This window comes from Agelaius tricolor, unplaced genomic scaffold, assembly GCF_023055355.1.
Source record: "Agelaius tricolor isolate 1412-34295 unplaced genomic scaffold, bAgeTri1.0.p SCAF_1, whole genome shotgun sequence".
NCBI classification, from domain to species: Eukaryota; Metazoa; Chordata; class Aves; order Passeriformes; family Icteridae; genus Agelaius; species Agelaius tricolor.
The window spans coordinates 4,645,167-4,663,263 of NW_027269261.1; the positions used below are offsets into that span (position 1 = coordinate 4,645,167).

The 18,097-nt window shown below is 43.2% G+C and overlaps 1 protein-coding gene across 2 annotated transcripts in view; it reads left to right on the forward strand.

The window, feature by feature from the left end:
- The first annotated feature begins 723 nt into the window (after positions 1-723).
- The window catches only part of PSME4 (proteasome activator subunit 4), a 45,089-nt gene continuing 27,715 nt past the window's right edge, over positions 724-18,097 (forward strand). The window contains exons 1-10 of one of the 2 annotated variants that reach the window (XM_071451157.1): positions 724-1,063; positions 6,795-6,935; positions 7,426-7,542; positions 11,909-11,953; positions 12,608-12,757; positions 13,432-13,495; positions 15,694-15,768; positions 15,884-16,006; positions 16,409-16,501; positions 17,421-17,686. In XM_071451157.1, the coding sequence (XP_071307258.1) occupies positions 891-1,063; positions 6,795-6,935; positions 7,426-7,542; positions 11,909-11,953; positions 12,608-12,757; positions 13,432-13,495; positions 15,694-15,768; positions 15,884-16,006; positions 16,409-16,501; positions 17,421-17,686 (1,247 nt within the window). In that variant the 5' untranslated portion in view covers positions 724-890. Of the gene's footprint in view, positions 1,064-6,479; positions 6,496-6,794; positions 6,936-7,425; positions 7,543-11,908; positions 11,954-12,607; positions 12,758-13,431; positions 13,496-15,693; positions 15,769-15,883; positions 16,007-16,408; positions 16,502-17,420; positions 17,687-18,097 lie in introns of those variants that run through there. The other variant, XM_071451235.1, reaches the window with a different exon arrangement.

Below are 18,097 nucleotides of genomic sequence, written 5' to 3' on the forward strand. Positions count from 1 at the left end.
CTCCCTATCGTGTTCCAGAAATTAGTTAGCCGTCTTTTTTTTTTTTTTTTTAATTTTAAGCAGAGCTAGTTTGAGCATAAAGATCAGAAAACAGGATTTGCCCTTGTCAGTAGCTCTAAATCTAATCAGTTTGCAGCTGTTGTATGGCCACGATGTAACTCTTGAGGGGAAATTCAATTATATTAGGACAGCTGGAGATAACAGCTATCAGCGCTGTTATCACATATCCCTCAGCAGTTTATCCCACACCCACGGCCCGCGGGCGAGCTCTGCGCTTCTGACTAGCGTTATTATTTCAAATAAGCCTCTTAGGCAGCCGCGCAATCTGCTATCAAACTCCGGGGCTAATTACAGCACCACCGAATCAATTGGGCTGGCAAAGACCTCGGAGATGGGAGACCTCGGGATCATTGAGTCCGACACACCGCGGCACTGAGTGTCGCTCTGTCCCTGCACCCCTCCAGGGACGGGCACTGCCCCGTTACCTCCAGCACCCGCCCCATCCCCACCTCACGCCGAGTGTTTTTGGGCGAGAACCAATGCTCGATTCCCTCCCGATGAGCGCAGCCGGCGGGTGAATGTTTTCACTCCCAATTGCGCGTCCAGGCGGCGGCAGCTTTAGCAGAAGGGCTTTTCCCCCAGCCGCAAAGCCGCAGAGCGCGGACCCTGCGCTCGGGCGGGCGCCGTGGCCTTTCCGCCCCTCCCCGCGGCGGTGCCCAAAGCGCCGCCCCGGCCCGGCCCCGGCCCCGCGCCCCCGGCCCGGCCCCGTGCCCGCGGAGCACCCGGAGCCGCCCCGGGCCCGCCTTCCGCCGGAAGTGAGCGGCGCAGAGCCGAGCGGGGCGGGCGGGGCGCGGCGGCCGCGGTCACCGGCCCTCCCGGGCAGCGCCGACATGGCCCGGCCGCCGCAGAAGGAGATCGTCTACAACAAGCTGCTGCCCTACGGCGAGCGCCTGGAGGAAGAGGCCGCCCGCTTCCTGGAGCACATCAAGGGCAACCTGGCCCGCGCCGTGCAGCTGCAGGAGCTCTGGCCCGGCGGGCTCTTCTGGACCAGGAAGCTCTCGACGTGAGTGCCGGGGCGGGACGGGGAGCGGGGCCTCAGGCTGCGAGCGGCGCGTCGGTCCCTTGCCTTGCCTTGCCTTGCCTTGCCGAGCTGAGCCGAGCCGAGCCGAGCCGTGCCCTGCCCGCCGGGAGCGCCTCCCGCATAACGGAACCGCTGGCGCCCGGCCGGGCCCCGCTCCCGGCCGCTGTCCCGTCCCTGCCCTACGCAAGGCCAGCACTTCCACATCGGAAACGGGGACAAAGGTGGCTCCGGCCGCAAGAGCTCGCCTGCCGCCACTGAAACTTCCGAATTCTACGATTTAAGCGCTTGTGCGATTAACTCGTGCTTTTGTTTTTAATACGTGTATATTTTTTAATGCCGCTGTGGGCACCTGTTTCACCTCTCCCCTTCTTAAGCAAGTTGTGGTTGATACAATCTCCGTGTAACTTCTGCTATAGGGACACGAAGTCTTTCTCAAGACAGGCCGTTTGTTGGGTCAATGCTGGCAGGATTAAACTCTGGCTTAGTGCTGTGTAAACACCGCTGGTGCCCTTGATATCTTGGCTGAACTCTGGCGCGGGGTAGTTTGTGCTGATGTTGGCCGTGGTGTGTGTGCTGGCAGGGTGGTTTTTGTACAGATGAACCCGCGGTGGTTTCATAGATAGCACCGAGCACGACATAGGTTACTTCTCGTAATTTTTACGAAGTACACTTGACCCTGTTTTATTCGGGAAACTCTGGCACTGGGTATGGCATCATATGACAGTGAGTCCTGTAGCTGCAATCAGTAAATTCTGTGGATGTTTATCATGTTTGTTGCTGAATGCTGTGTGTGCCTTCACAAACAGCATTTCCTGTGTGCCAGAAACAACAAAGTCCGTGTGTTTGAACCGTTTTGAAACACTCACTTGCTTACAACTCCTCTCCTTACATAAGTCCTTTTTTTGTAATATCAGTTGAGAAATTAACATACATTTATCAGTCAAAGCCTGTTAGATTCGACTGTATTGGAATGTAAGTGTCTTTCTGTTTCCCAAGAGGCAGTCTTAGATAGAATTACAGTGGTGGTTGCAAAATGACTCACATGTTTGTGTTGTGTGACAGTTTGAACCTGCTTGGAGCCAGTTCAGCGCTGCTTCCCTTCCCACCCCCCAGCCATCTGCCATCTCATACTGGTGTCCGTGGTACCTGTTGCCCCTACCTGTGGTGGAACTTCCTTTTCCCGTCAAGTTGAAATAAACTTAGGAGTCCCTACTGTGAGAAAGATAAGCTTTAGCTAAACAGGCTCAATAGGCACAGAAATTCATTCTAAGCGTGCCTTAGAATCACCGTTACTCACTCTGTAAATGGCAATTGCTGTTACCACTTCAGGCTCCAGGGCAGTGAATTTGGCCTGTTGGGAGCCACTGCTGTGCTGCTTTATGAATCACAGAAAGGTCAGCAGGCTCCAATTTGTGGTTTTCCACCTACACTTTGAAGTTTGAGTTCATTGTGAGTGTTTGCAGCTTGTCTGATGCCTGTTAGTACCAAGATTTCTTTGTGGCATTTTAGATACAGGGAGGCTCTGAGTGTGTTTGGTGTGGGCAGGGAAGGAAACAGTGGGCTTGGTGTAAAAAAAATAAGCTGGTGTAGTTAATGTGAGAGATGTGCTGCTGCTCTGTTTGACTTGACAAAGTACTTCTAGGGATAAAAGGCTGAGAGAATCCAGGTTGTTCAGCCTGGAAAAGAGAAGGCCTGGGGCAATCTAATTGTGGCCTTCCAGTACCTGAAGGGATCAGACAAAAAAATGGAGAGGGACTATCTGTATTAACAAAACACAAACAGCTGGAGTGCTTGGAGTGCCAGGACAAGGGGGGGTGGCTACAAACAGCCAGAGGGCAGGGTTAGATGGGATATTGGCAAGGAATTCTTCCCTGTGAGGATGAGGAGGCCCTGGCACAGGCTGTGCAGAGAAGCTGTGGCTGCCCCTGGATCCTTTGAAGTGTCCAAGGCCAGGCTGGATGGGGCTTGGAGCACCCTGGGATAGTGGAAATTGTCCTTGCCCATGGCAGGGTGTGGCACTGGATGGGCTTTAAGGTCCCTTCCCACGTAAACAATTCTATCATTCTGTGAAATACAGTAGCAGGAGTTGAGGTGTAGATAAAACACTTCCAGCCCTGTGGTGTTCATGACTATTGAATCCAATTTCTACCATCTCTCGACAGTCAGGGACTCATCTCCAAATTTACTTCCTCCCTTTTTTCCCCTCCTGAAAAAAAGCTATGATTAATAAAAAGAAAATGCTCAGAATCTTCATAATGGCATGATGGCTGCTTAGATTTGTTGCCAATGTCTGAATTGCAAAGGCTGGAATTCTTGCAGTATTCTGTGAAATAATTGACATCGTTATTAATTGTAGAGATACAAATATTAATACAGATATGTGTACGTACAAATGAGCAAAGCAAACAGTGACATGCAGATGATCCACCTGCATAGTTACACCTCCCCAGCTTTTTACAACTCTGTGCCACAGGGGAGAATGAAAGTGAAACCCAGATCTTTTTTTGAATTAAAAATTTGAGTACTCTTTCATGATGACCGCTGAATTGTGTAGTCTTTATACCCCCCACAGCTGGAACCATGACTTGCACATATTTATCTTCAGACCAGCTGTTTCAGCTGTCTGATGTCACGAACTGAGTAGGGAGGGGGGACAGAAAAGAGGCAGAATAGGAGTTTATCAGACATAATGTCTGTAAGCTGATTTGAATAATTCTTTTATGGGTCATTTTCAGTGGTGACACCTGGTTCTTTTGGGATGTGTGTGTGGACTGTGGTGAGAGAACTTTCTCTCCTGTGAGGAGAGTAACTTATGATTTGATGAGGTTTCTGAAGCAAGTAAAACTTGCCCCAAAGACTGGCAGTTAAATCTGTAGTAATTGCTGCAGATTCCTCCAGCTTTGTCTGGTAAAAGCTTGTAAAATAGTAACCAGTTGTGAAAGCTGAAGAGTGAATCTCAGCTTGCCACAGCGTGTGTGGGAAAAGCAGGTTACATCAAAATAATTTGCTTAACTGCTCTTGCTCCATAATTTTTTATGGTCTTCAGGTCAGCAGTCTACATTGCCTCAACTTCCCCCTCTTTCATGGTTCATAGGTTGTTCTAAAAATGAAAAAAACCCCACTAAATATAGTCAACAAATGAACATATTAATATGACACGGACATTTCATGGTTACTGTACACGGAGTTAACTCTGCAGCCAGGCAAACACACAAATGCCTTTCTGTGCTTCCTGCTCCAGCAGTCAGGGGTGTGGGAAGATGAAGGACTCAATTGCTGTCCCTGACAATGTTATTTTATGTGCTTGTCAGGTCTAGACTTATAAAATGGCATTCAAGTGTCTTGCTGTAAGGTGTGGAAAAAAGGCAGCTCAGCTGTTTGGAAGGGGAATGACAGGACACAAAGTTACAGTGAGCATGGAAATGTCTCCGTAGGACTTTGCCAAGTATTTTAATCACTATTGCCTAAAACTCTTGTTTGACATCTTTCTCTCATCTTTATCAGGGAAACAGAAGCTTTCTTTGGCTGTGTGAGGGATGTGTGTGCTGTGTACATGTACATGTGATTTAAGCAGTCCTGCTGAGCGTGATTCATTGCTTTTCACATCATTTGTCAAAAACTGAGCTTTAAACCAGTCGTGATCCTGTTCTGTGTGTTAGCGAATGCAGATGGAGAGCCAGGAATTTAGGGGGGGTGTGCTGTTCAGCTTCTGGAGGAGAGGTAATTTTTAACTGTAGCAGAGCAGCCAACTTTCTAGGGCAGTTTAGGGTGGCCACATGATATGATAGTACACTTCCTAAAAATAGGCCTATTGTACTTTTGGAGGGAGAGATTGGATACCCAGCACTCTGAGACTGGGGAATTGACTTTATGGTTTTCTTTCTTTTCTTCTTTTTATTTTTTTTGGTAATCTCTAGGGACCCTGTACTCTGTTCAGAAAGGCTGGAGTTGGAAACAGAATTTTCACTTCTTAGTCATGTTTTTCATGTTGTGTGGGTGTGTTTTATTTGTTGGGTTTTGGGTTTTTTTTTTTCATGTAGCTGAACAATGAAGGGCAATAATTTTGTCCCTTTGCAGGATGAGAACTCGTAAAACCTCAAAGGAATCAAAAAGGCAGTGCATTTAAGATTTCAGCTATCATCTCAATGTAGTATTATCTGCTTTCAGAAGTCTTATCTTCTATCTTACAATAATTTAGTTCTGCAATTATTTTTTTCCCCTGAAGAGACACCATTTCTATGATGAAAATTATGTCTGATTAGCCCCTGGACACCCTTCAGGGTTCATGAAGTTCTGCCTATATTCTTTTATTTAGTAATGGTGATATTTCATCCCTTCTGAAGGGGTATTCTGAAAATATTGCAGTTCCCCTCTGACAGATTTTTCTTGTTTAATCTTGAGGAAAAGTCTGAACACCCCTTTCTAGAAGGATTTCTTTTCTGACACTGCCTTAATGCTCAGCTGGATTAATACAAATAACTGACCCCTTTCAGCTCTGCCTCCCTCCTACATAAAGAAGCTGTAAAATATGGGAGCAATTTGGCATCAAGTCCTGCTGCTTGGGCATAGTGACATCTTTGTGTTCAGCATGTTTCTGTGTACTTTACTCCTTTCTTAATTAAACAGCATTTTGTGTAGCAGAGCTGTTGTTAGCAAATGTCACGAAGGAGAACCAGCCAAACATTTTATTTTCAGTTATATATAGCAATACTGGCAGATAAATTGGATCTCTGTGTTTCTTTGTAGATAAAACTTACTTTCCAGGCTTCTGCAGTTTCTTCTTTTTTTTTTTATTTTTTTAATCATACATGTTTCACCCATTTTTCTTTCCCTGAGGATTCTTTTTCCTGTCTTTTTTAGGCATGTGAAAAGTGTAGGTGTTCAGCTCTTGGTGGTGTAATTCTGTAGGCAGGTAGTGTCTGTGGCCAATCCAGATTATTTGGGTTCCTGTGGTGGAAAAGTGGGTTATCCTGTATTTTGTTTGTTTCCTTCTGTGTTTGAAGTAAGTACAACATGTTGAAATGAACATTAGTGAAAAAACACTGCCCATCAAATGGAAACATCCCCCCCTTGAATTTGATGGGAAAAGGGAAGTAGAAAGCAGCTTTCTTATGCATCTCTCAGAATAGTCAGAGCAGTAATAAAAAGGGAAGTTGCCTCCCAGTGAACAGTAATTTACAGTTGTGCCACACCTAAAATGCTCTCATAGCACCTTATATGGGTTTTTCTGGTGCAGAGTATCTTTCAAGACTTGAAATATGTTTCTTTTTTTCAATCTCAACTTAAAACCAGCAAACACTTCTTCTGGAGTGAGTCTGATGGATCTCCCCTTGCTGAAGACAATGGGACACACCACTAGCAAAGCTCAGTGCCTAAATCAATTGTTCATCCTTGCTGGAAGCTATTGGATTTGGGTTGGTCTTAATACTTTTTGGGTTGTTTTTTTAGCTTCTGGGTTGTGTCCCGTCCATTAGGTTACAGTATTTGTAGACTCTTAGAGGGCTGTAAACTTTATTTGATCATTCTTTTTCTTCCTGTAATTGCAGTTGTAAATCTTCCTTTGCTGTGTGTCTTCAGGTTCTTACTTGTTGAGCTTGAGAACCAGGTTTTAGTTTTGTTTCACTAAACAGTAAATCAGAGGGATTCTGGCTCAGGTCCTGGGGAAATAGGATGTTTTAAAATATTGCTGACTCCTCTTGTGTTTGGTTTGCAGATACATCCGACTGTATGGCAGGAAATTCAGCAAGGAGGATCACGTGCTCTTTATCAAACTCTTGTACGAGTTGGTGACAATTCCAAAGCTGGAGATCAGCATGATGCAAGGATTTGCACGCCTGCTGATCAACCTGTTAAAGTGAGTAGAGATTTCTGCTGACTGTGGAAACTTCTGTCTCCCAACAGTTGATCTCTTGCTCAATGTTGTTCCTTTCATGTAGCAGAGTTCTTACAGGTTACTTCACTTATCTGCCCTACACAGTGCTGCTGGTTAAAGGGTTCTCTTGTGCAAACGCCTTCAAAGCTTTAGGAGTGGGACTGAAAGTGGAAGAATGCCAATTTTCCCCGTATCAGGAAAGCCAAACAGCTCAGAGAGCCAGGAATTAAGGCTGAATTTCATCAAGGGAGAAGATGAAAACTGGCTCACGGCTCAGTAATGTTTATTTCACTTAGTCAGGGAAAATCTTGACAGTGTCACTTGTGCTGAAGGCTGCCAGTGACCAGCCTGGTCCTGCCTGACCTTCCTGCAGTTTGTGCCAAACTGGGAGCAGGGATGGGGGTATTCCCATGTGCAGTGTGTCCATGTCAGTGCTGAATCCTGAACTGCTTGGTGTTTTGTTTCCTATTAGGAAAAAGGAACTGCTTTCCAGGGATGATTTAGAGTTACCATGGCGACCACTCTATGAAATGTTGGAAAGGATATTATACTCCAAAACAGAACATCTGGGATTAAATTGGTTTCCCAAGTAAGTTCACATTTTCAAACATTTCATAGGCCATTAGTACCTGCTTTAAAGTACTTTGTAATGTGCTTTTAATATCTGGAATTTGATACATGGGAAATATTCTGTTTCTATTTTCATGAGGCGCCTTTCAATAATTGCACGCGGGGCTGCACTGAATCATGTATCTCCTTCTGCCTGTGGCTTGTGTTTGTCATGCTGTTTCTTTCTTTATGAATGTGATTAATTTTTAAATACACTGCAACAGAGGTCTCACTCAACTTATTTTAGGGTGATAACCCACAGTTGAATAAATTCAGTATGAAAAATTTAACAGTATTGTTGTGGTTTAACCCCAGCTGGCAACTAAGCCTTGCATGCTGCCCTTCCTGGTGGGGCTGGGGAGAGAACTGGAAGGGTAAAAGTGAGAAAACTTGTGGGTTGAGCTAAAGATGGGTAATAATGTGAAGGAAATTAACTTACCCCAGCCAAAACCAGCACAGGTACTAAGTTCAATGTGTGCTGTTCTCTTCTGTAACACAGTATAGTTGTGGGGAAAAAGATACAAACGGTACTGTCCTTCAGTATTTGTTCTGTAATCATTCCCAGGATCTGGAATCCAGGTATAAATCAGTCTGCTCTCCAAGAAAAGTGAAATATTTTCTGTAGGAAATACAGGTATTTACTCAAAGTAATGCCGTGATAGGGAGAAATAATTTATTTTCTCCAGTTAAGAATTTTAGACATGTTCTGCTGATTTTAAAAATGAAAACTTGTTTTCTTTGCTTTCTCTGCACTGTCAATCCCTCTCCATCTGTCAGATTTTCAGACTTAAAATTTTCATAATTATTCCAGTCAGAGAAGGTCCTGCTCTATAAATTACAAATTATAAAAGATAGCACATGGATAATGCATTATCTTTGGTTGAATTGAAACTTTATGTCAAGAAATGCAGGTGAAAGTGCTTCATTTGCTTTTAAAAAATAATTTTCTGAATGAAACTGAAGCACTGATTCCTGAGGGGAAGATCCTATTGCTGATAAGATGAACAGGAAATATATGGAGCATTTCAGGCTGAATTTCTCTTGTGGCTGTGTAGCTGAAAAAAATCAGTTTGCTAAATTGAATTATTTTGGTAATTGTAGGTAAAATGTGAAAGAGCAGAGCCTTCATTGTTTTTGTTTTTTTTTTTTTTGTACCTGCACACCTTGCTCTAGGAGGATGGTGTTGAGTAACTGCTCCCTGTGTAGGAGGGAGGGAACTTTTCCAGGAGGATAAAGGAGTTTAAGCAGGAAGGAAGATTTCTGTTGTGATGATCTGACTGAAGCATTCAATTTTATTAACTTTATTCCATGTCAGCCACTCCATGCAGTGCGATTCCTTCTCATACAGTGCTCATCCTTTTTCAAGGGGTACCTTTTTGGTGGAAGTCAAGGTTTTAAAAGCTGATTTGTAGCTGTTCGATTTATTTCCTGTTTTAATTGAATTTTATTTTTGTTTACATTCAGTTCATATCGACCAGGCTGGTCTTCACCTAAAACATTTGTGCTTAATGTATTACATAGGTGGTAAGAATGATTCTTATTTTTTTTCTGTTGAGCTCTGGCCAATGTCCCTTCTGCATGTTCTGTTGGACTGTAACACTGTCACACAGGTGGAAGTCTCTGCATAAATAATTGTATTTGGAAGGCCAATGTTAACCTGACACCACTGGTTATGAGAATGTCGCACTGGATGTCAACCTTGCTAATTGGGGACCCAGGCAGTGTGTGTGGAGTGGCTCTCCAGGGCTCTGTTCTAACTAATTTAACCAGCAAATGTATTTCAGGGGTTTAAATGAGAGCTAAGTTTTCCATTGGAGCAATTGTTGTGTGTGGTTTTGGATAAAATCACCATTGGTGCAGGAGCACGTTATGGAGTGAAGGTACCTTCCTCTTAAATCCAATGAAATCATGGAAAGTGCTTTAGCACTGAGGTAATGGCTTCTGGAAAATCCACCCAGCAACAACCTTGGGGCTGTGAAGAGCTGCTGTGTCAAGAGTTCACTGGGAATTTCTGTAGGGAAACAGTATCAGGAGTTTTGGTGTATGATAAATGCAGAAAACTGCTGGAAGTGGCAGTGGGATTGCAGTGGAGTTTGCTTTGTTTGGGTTTTTTTTAGAAACAAGGGCTTAGTTGTACTAATCCAGTGAGAGATGGCTCACTCTAGTTAGGAGATCACTAAAATAATTTGTGAAACTGTAGCTGGTTGCTCTTTCCATTGTCTTAATTTAAGCTCTGTGGCGGAGCGTCCACTTCAGGACTGGACTTTACCTTCAGTCCTTCTCCTGAAAAACTGAAATTTGTCTTACAGCTTTTTGATAATGTAATTGTCACCTCTCTCAGTTTACATGTTAATCATTTTAACTGAAACATGTTAACATGTTTCTCTGTGTAAATGCAGGGGGGAAAATAAAAACAATTTGCAAGTTGTTTCCAAAAGAACCTTTCCAAAAGAAGAAAATAATCCTGTAGTGCCAAAAGCGAGAGCAGTGATAGGTGTTAGAAGTGGTGTTGGGTGTTCTTTAATGCACCTCCCCAGCTGCATTGTCCTGTCCTTTGCTCACAGTGCCCTAATGGGAATATTCCAGGATGTCTCCTGTAACTTGAACACCCTTGAATGGAAAAGGGAATTTTTCTTGGGTACAAAATTGTCTTGCTGTTGCTTTTTGTTTTCTGGCTTCCTAAATTGGTAACCAAAATAGAGGCGAGAACGTCCCAGTGTTTCTCCTTTGCTCTCTCACACTAACAAATGCTGAGATCTGAATTAAAATTCATTAATTTTAAAAATTTGTTGATCTCTGGCCTCAGTGTTTGTTAAAATTCCCGTCCTTCAGGTTTTCCTTAGTGAGAGCTGACTTGAGTGGAATGATAGTCTGGGGAGAGCTTGTTTGTTTATGTCACCCAAACATTTATCATGTGAATTTTTAATGCTCTTTAGGAATGTGCTGGTTCATGCTTTATTTATCTGCTCTTGGAACAACTGTTATCTTTTTTTCTAACTCCTTCAAGGACAATATTCACTTGAACCCAGGATTTTCCTGAGCTTCCTGCACAGTTTGAGTTTATTTTTTGTTTAATGAGTAGTTGGCCTTTCTTCTCCGCATTTGAAATTTTCTTTCTGGGGAGAGGTCCTGAGTTGCCTTTGTCACTGTTGCATAAAATATACATAATTTTGCATCTTCTAGGGCACTGTTTGACTGAAGCAGTGCTCTGAGGGCTGGGTGGGCTTTTGCTGGCTTGTACTGAGTGTTGAAGGGAATTGGTGATTTATTCATTTTTTAATTCTCCTGGCTGTATGGGATCAGTTTACTTCATGTAGGACTGGAGAGACAATAATACATGTTGAGTACTTGTGTGTGTCAAAATTAATTGATCTTGGTGAAATTCTAAAGATTATATATTTGCATCATCTTTTTCCTGAGCAGAAAAGCATTTTTTAACGTTTGTTTGGGATGATGAATGAAAGAGTGCAATATTTCCATTTCTAGAAAAGGCATATCTAAAAAATGTAAGAATTTCTTCTGCCAGAACTTTTTTTTTTTTTTCCATTCAGGGAATCTTTTTGGGTAAAAGTGCAAGTTAGTCTTGAGGTGGTTGTGTAATAAATGGAAGGTTTGAAGAACGTGACAATTTACTACCGTGGTGCTTGCGTTGGTTGATCACACTCTGCTCCCCCTCCCTTTTATTCTTTGAGTTTATTCTCAGATTCAGTCTTTTTAAAAAGGTTTGATGGCATCCTGTGACAATAGGTGACAATAGGAGTTGAAATGATTTCTCAAACAAGTGTTCTTGCTGTGGATAAAAGCACTTTTAAAATCAGCTGTTATTTGGGAAGGACTCCAATGAAATAACCCTTGATTTGCAGATAATTCCTTTCTTCTTACAACCACTGGACAAAGCCCAAAACCACATTGAAAAGGACAAATATGGTGTTTGGAGACTAAAAACAACAAGTTGCCTTTATTTATCTTACAAATATTCATGAATTCCACAAACCCATTTTTCTATGTTTTCATCTCCCCCAGAAGTCACTTTGCTGGTTGTTCGTGGACAAAATGCAGGATGTCACTTCCATGAAGTGCTACTAATTCTTCACTTAAATGCAGGAAATACCAGAGTAGAATATAAAAAATAGGACCAGAAGTAGCAGAGAGAGCAGAGCAATTTTAATTGTTATAGTCAGGTCTGTGGAGAAGGCAGGTAGCTAATGCATGTTCAAAGAAGACATCTAATTGCATCTACATTATCTTAAGCTCTGGAGGGAAAGGTCAGCAAATGGTTGTTTATTTTATGCTGTCTCTGAAATGTAGTAATCTATTATTCCTAACATTTCCTCTTTTCATTTCAGTTCTGTAGAAAGTGTTCTGAAAACGCTTGTGAAGAGCTGCAGACCGTAAGTGTTTGTTTCTTGATTTGTTTTTTTTGATCTTTAATGTTAATTTGGGAAGAAGGGGAAAAGTGTTTAAAAGACCCCCACTCTACCTGTCATTGCTTGGCTGCTGCTTAAAAATTTAAGATGGAGGGTAGAGACTTTTCTGGGGTTTCTTTTTCCTTTTTAACAGCCTTGGTTGCAATAATTCTCTTGTATAAAAAAATCTATCTAATATGCATTTTAAATACTGCATTGCATGCATACTTAGTGTGTTTTAAAGAAATTAAATCACCAGCGTTCCTGTAATGTTTCTATAAATGATCCTTGTGCCTGAAGTGATATTTTTTTTATGCTGCATCAAAAATGAGTAATAGTTGTTTGATTTGGACCAGCCTTCACAGTGAAATGGTTTTGCATTGTAGAGATTTTTCTCTGGTTCAACAAGACAAGAATCTTTTTAATTGGTGGTCTTAATGATGCACCACAATGTCCTTGATTTACCTGTATTTTTGAGGGTTTTTGGAGGTGAGGGCTGCCTGCCTATGGCCCCTGGGCATATGGTTTTGCTCTAAAGTGAGCATTGATGACAAATTAGTAGCTGGTTTTCAACATGCTTAAAAAGAGCCAGAGTTTAAAGCCGAGTGTGTGTATATTCAGTGGTTTCCTTGTTCTCAGGTATTTCCCAGAAGATGCCACTGCAGAGATGCTGGATGAGTGGAGGCCTTTGATGTGTCCCTTTGATGTGACCATGCAGAAGGCCATCACCTACTTCGAGCTCTTCCTGCCCACCACCCTTCCCCCTGAACTCCACCACAAGGGTTTCAAGTAGGTGTCCCTGAAGAGTGCTCTGCTCCAAATGCAAGGAATCATCTTTTACAGGGTGATTGGAAGTCACTGGTGGCTTTCAGCAGCATTTTTGGCAGGAGTTCAAGACAGAAACGCTGTCAAACTGCTTCTTTGGTAAAAAGTAACCTGCAGGAATCTTAGTCCCTCTTCCCTACTGAATAAAGCACACAGCAAATCAAACTAAATTGAATTAAGTGGAGTTTGTAAAGGTGAATTTAAGTCCGAGACTGCTGTGGAGGGTTTGCATCCTTGGCCTCAGGTGAATTCAGAGAAGGAGCTAATGACAATTGTGACCAAAAGGGACAAATTTCACAGTGCAAGGCAGAGGGAGATGAGGTGTCATTTGTTTTTATCTGTTGGGATGGTAGAGCTGAGGTAGATAAGGAAACTCCTGGAGAGACAGTTGTGTGAAAGGGGGATCAAAAAAGAGTCAGACAAGAAAAAAAGAAGAAAAGCAAGGACTAAAAGTCAGCTTTGGGAATACACTGTGAGCTGCAAATTGATAAAAGTGTGTCCATATTGATCCCTGTTCTTGCAGAAGGAATTGAGGGACAGGTAAATTCCTGCAACCACCTGGCAAAGTGAGGGATAAATATTCAGTGAAGGAGCTGCTTTCTCAGTGTTAAAATTATTTCGCTTCTGCTTTCTTTCAGGCTTTGGTTTGATGAATTTATAGGCCTTTGGGTGTCGGTTCAAAATCTTCCCCAGTGGGAAGGGGTAAGTATTTGCTTTTCATCTGCACTGGAAGAAATCCTCATTTAAATATTTCTACAATGTGTTTGCAAGGAATTGAAGCCAAACAGTGATTTTATGGATTTTCTCCTTTCTGCTTTAACTAGTACAAGAAAGCAGAGACAATACTTTCATTATTGTTAGCAAGCAATTACTGTCTAACTAAAGAGTCTGCAGTTGTGCTTGGTGAGCATTGTCTAATGGCCAGCTCAGGCAGCTTTTCATTCCAGCCTTGGGAATGCTGGCATTTTCCAGATTGCCTGCTAGTACTTAGAATTATGCAAAGAGCAGTTGTGATTGCTAGAAATTACACTTCTGTTCTGTCTTTTAATACATCTTGGGTGGTCCCTAATTTTGAGTGGTGATATTTTGCCTTCACTGCAATGAGCTGCTGTCATCTTTGAGATAAAATAAAGAACCTGCACTCCCCTTGGCCAAAAATTCCCTTGGGCTGTATCTTTCAAGGCAGGTAGTCTGCCATGTATCTGTGTGCCCCTGCTGTGTGCCTCATGTGAGGAGATCCAGAGCTGGGAAATGAAAAACTCTGTCTGGAGGCAGCCCCAGCAGCAGCTCAGGTGCTGTTGGTGTCAGCTGAGCTGTGCCTTGGCTTTGCTGCAGTGAAACTTGGCCTATCCCCAGTTTCTTTCCCTGCTCAGTATGAACATAAGCTCATTGGCCATCTGTCTCCTTTTACTAATCTCCTGCCTGGATACACAGGGAGAACTTCCCCTGTCTGAGGAGAAAGCTGATTTCCAAACCACTGTGGTCACACGTTTCATGGGCCTTCCTGCCTTCCATCACAAATCCAGGGAGGCAGCCCTGGGCCCAGCACTTGGCAGTTGTCCAGATTCAAACACTGGTGATGCCAAAGCTGGTTTTGAGATTCTTTGTTCACTTTTGCACTTTTCTGATGGCTTTCTCCCCCCCAAAAAGCCCATAATTCTGTCTGTTCCTTCTGACAGAACTGTGGCAGCCTGCACTTGGACATCATGATTTAGTTTGTTTCTGTCAAACTGTGTAACAAATAATCATCAGCACCCTTTCACAAGTTATCTCTGGTATTTTTTCCCTCTTCCACTGTATTCTGACAGTTTGCTTGCTTTTTTTCCCAAAGCTTTCACTTCTTGTTTGCTTTTCTGTCGTGTCCATTTCCTAAAGTCAGGTTCATTCCATCAGGTTGGGATGCAGATAATTAGACACATGGGTTCTGACTCTGCAATCCAGTTTAAGCCTCTGTATGCTGCAAGCTTTTCCTCAGCTTGCTTTGGCAGGAATTAGACTTGCTGTTTGAAGGGGAGCTGTGGAATCTGTTCTGTGTGTGCATAGTAAGGATTTTTTCAATGTGTATTTCCTCATACCAAATGAAAAAGGCAGATCACTAAAGAAAATGTAACCCTTGTCTTCAGGCTGTGTCTGATGTCCTGGATTGAACTTGGGGGTTTTCCAAAGCTGTCATGTCCTTCAGCCTGAGAGGTGACCTGTTCCTCTGGGCTATCTGCCTCAGAATTAGGCAGGATTATTTAAGGCCCTTCCTTTTGGCTTTGTCATTGCTTCAAAATACTGATAGAAGCATCGAGAGCCTGGTGGGTCTTTCCTGATTTGGAGAAGCTCTGAAGAGCAGAGTTGGTGGGTGATGTGCTTTTCATCATCAGGATACAGGAGTTGCCTGGAGTGAGGACTTCATCTCCTATTTTTTTGTTCAGCCCTGATATCTGTCTTTCCTGAGGACATCTTCCAGTTCCTTTTGACTCCTGGGGCTGTCTTCTGGTGATGGAGTGTCTAATTCTTCATGGGCAGTCACAGGCTGCTCTCCCAGCTGACAGCTGATGCCTGTGACCTTTAGAAGCCACTGATGGGTTTAAACCAAAGCACACAAATGTGGCAGCCAGCAGCACACACTGAGTAGGATGGATCCTGCAGGAACTAATTGTCCCAAACAGCTAAATATTGGGAAAAGCTAGATGGATGAGTTGGTGGAATTTTCTTCCATGTCTCTGTATAAATGCTATTTTAGGCCAGTGAAATATGTCCTGGTGGTTCTGATGGAGTGAAATCCCCCTTCCCAAGTGATTTTAGTGCCATGGGTAACTTTTATCTTGTGTATGTGAAGCAGCTGGAGGGCTTTGCATCTTTTATTCTCAATATATTCTAATGAATGTTCCCTTTTTTCTGGTTATTTTCAGCATCTTGTCAATCTTTTTGCTCGCTTGGCCACTGACAACATTGGGTACATAGACTGGGATCCATATGTACCAAAGGTAAGTGCTCTTTTCATGATATGCCTCACTTATCTTCCTTGGTGGGTTTGGTTTTTTAAAACACCTTTGGCATAAATTAATTTTCTAATCCAATGTGTGTTTTTTTTCCTGTCAGATTTTTACTAGGATTTTAAGGAGTTTAAATCTGCCAGTGGGAAGCAATCAGGTTGTTGTTCCAAGATTCTTAACAAATGCTTATGATGTAGGACATGCAGTCATGTGGATCACAGCCATGATGGTGAGTAACTACTTCGTAAAATGATACAAAAATTAATGCAAATATTTAAATACATATTTAAGATGAATGTTTGTTCTGCTGAGCTCACTGCAGAAGTGTGGTTTTGGGCTTTTTTTTCCATTTCCAAGTCCATTGTTGCACTGTCAGTATGGAATGGGGCTGGAAAGGTTTGTGTCACAGCTGCTGCCTGTGGCATTTGGGAAAGGAACAGGCACCTGTTTTAGTGTGAACCTCAGCAGATGGGATGGAGAGAATTTGCTCTTAGTGCTGAGCTGAGGGTGGGATGTGATTTGCTGCTTTGAAGTCTTGCTGTGGGGAGAACACTCCTGTGCCTCATGCTGCTGTTACCTGTTCATTTGATCTTGGTCTGTGTGATAAAATTCTGTGGTTTATTTGTTTCAGGGTGGACCAAGTAAGCTGGTGCAGAAGCACTTGTCTGGCTTGTTCAATAGCATTGCCTCTTTCTACCATCCCTCAAATAACGGGCGCTGGCTGGTGAGTGAAGGGGTTTGGGTGTCAAGATGAGAACTTTGGCTGGGATTTCAACCTGTCAGCTCTGTGTGCTCCAGATTGTCTGTTGATGTGTGGTGCTTGGAGCCTTGGATTATCAAGATCCACGACTGCACTGTCATTCAAGCCATACTCCTATTCTCATGTCAGTGCACAGGTCCAGAACAAGACATCTAATTTGGATATAGCTAGGAAAAATAAGTCTTTTGGCACTTGAAATGAGGCTTACACACACCATCAGTATTACCTGTGTGATGTCACTTTTTCCTTGCTGACCTATTGCCTTCAAGTTATGAAAATCTGGGATGGGCCTTGGGGCAACTTGGTCTAGTGGAAAGTGTCCCTGCCCATGGCAGGGGGTTGGAACTGGGTGAGCTTTGAGGTCCTTTCCAACCCAAACCATTCTGTGATTCTATTAAACAAAGCAAAAAGGATTTTTAATGCATTGTCTAGTTTGAAACATAATTTTTTGATGGTGTAACTAGTGGAATCTTCTGTTAAAGAATGCAAGAATCTCCCTGTGGTAGCTGATGGAAAATAGGGATTAAAACAGCAAGGCTCGTCACAGCAGTGCCAGGGGAGCTGGCTTGCTGTTGAACAGGGTATTTGCTTACGTGTGAATGTGCAGAGTATGCTCCCAGAGATATCCTAATTATGTAAATAATCTTTATTCTTGACTGTATAATTATGTGATTTTCATTACTTTTTAAATCATAAGGCACAGTGCTGGGGAGACGAAGTTTAGCGACAAATTGTGAACATCCTATTTCAGAGCCCCTCTGAGCGTTCCCTTATTGTGGTTGTGTAATTCCAAGACCGACTCATTTTTTTTGTTGTGCCCTGAGCAGCTGAGGTTGTGCTGCTGCTGCCAAGGCACTGACCAGCATTTCTGCTCTGCTCCCAGAACAAGCTGATGAAGCTGCTGCAGAGGCTGCCCAGCGGGGTGGTGAGGAGGCTGCACCGCGAGCGCTACAAGAAGGTGACCTGGTTAACTCCTGTCCCCGAGAGCCACAAGCTCACGGACCAGGACGTGACAGACTTCGTGCAGTGCATCATCCAGCCTGTTCTCCTGGCAATGTTCAGCAAAACTGGAAGCCTGGAGGCTGCCCAAGCCCTGCAGAACCTTGCACTGATGCGTCCTGAATTAGTAATTCCACCTGTGCTTGAGAAGTAAGTTTAGGAGGAGCGTTGCCACATCCGCATGCCCTTCCCAAGATGTAAATAGGAAGAGCAGTCATAGTAAATAATAAATGAATTGCTTGCTGTGAATGAATGCCTGCAGTGAGAGAAGCTGCTGATACACCCTCCTGAGCAATCACCTCAGTCAGAAAGTGGGAGTAAGAGAGAACTCAAGTTTTTAATTAATTTGATTTGATTTGTTGTTTGGTTGGTTGGGTTTTTTTTTTAAACACCTGCCAAGTGGCATAGTTCTGGGAGCTGTTGACAGCTCGTGTGCTTTAGGGTAGGCAGTGCTCAGGTGGCTTGCATTTCTGGGAGCATTTTGTATCAGATAGTGGGTGGATCAGTTGAAAAAGCATCCTTTTTTCATAAGCCACCTGGTGGGTTCCAGATACATGGGAT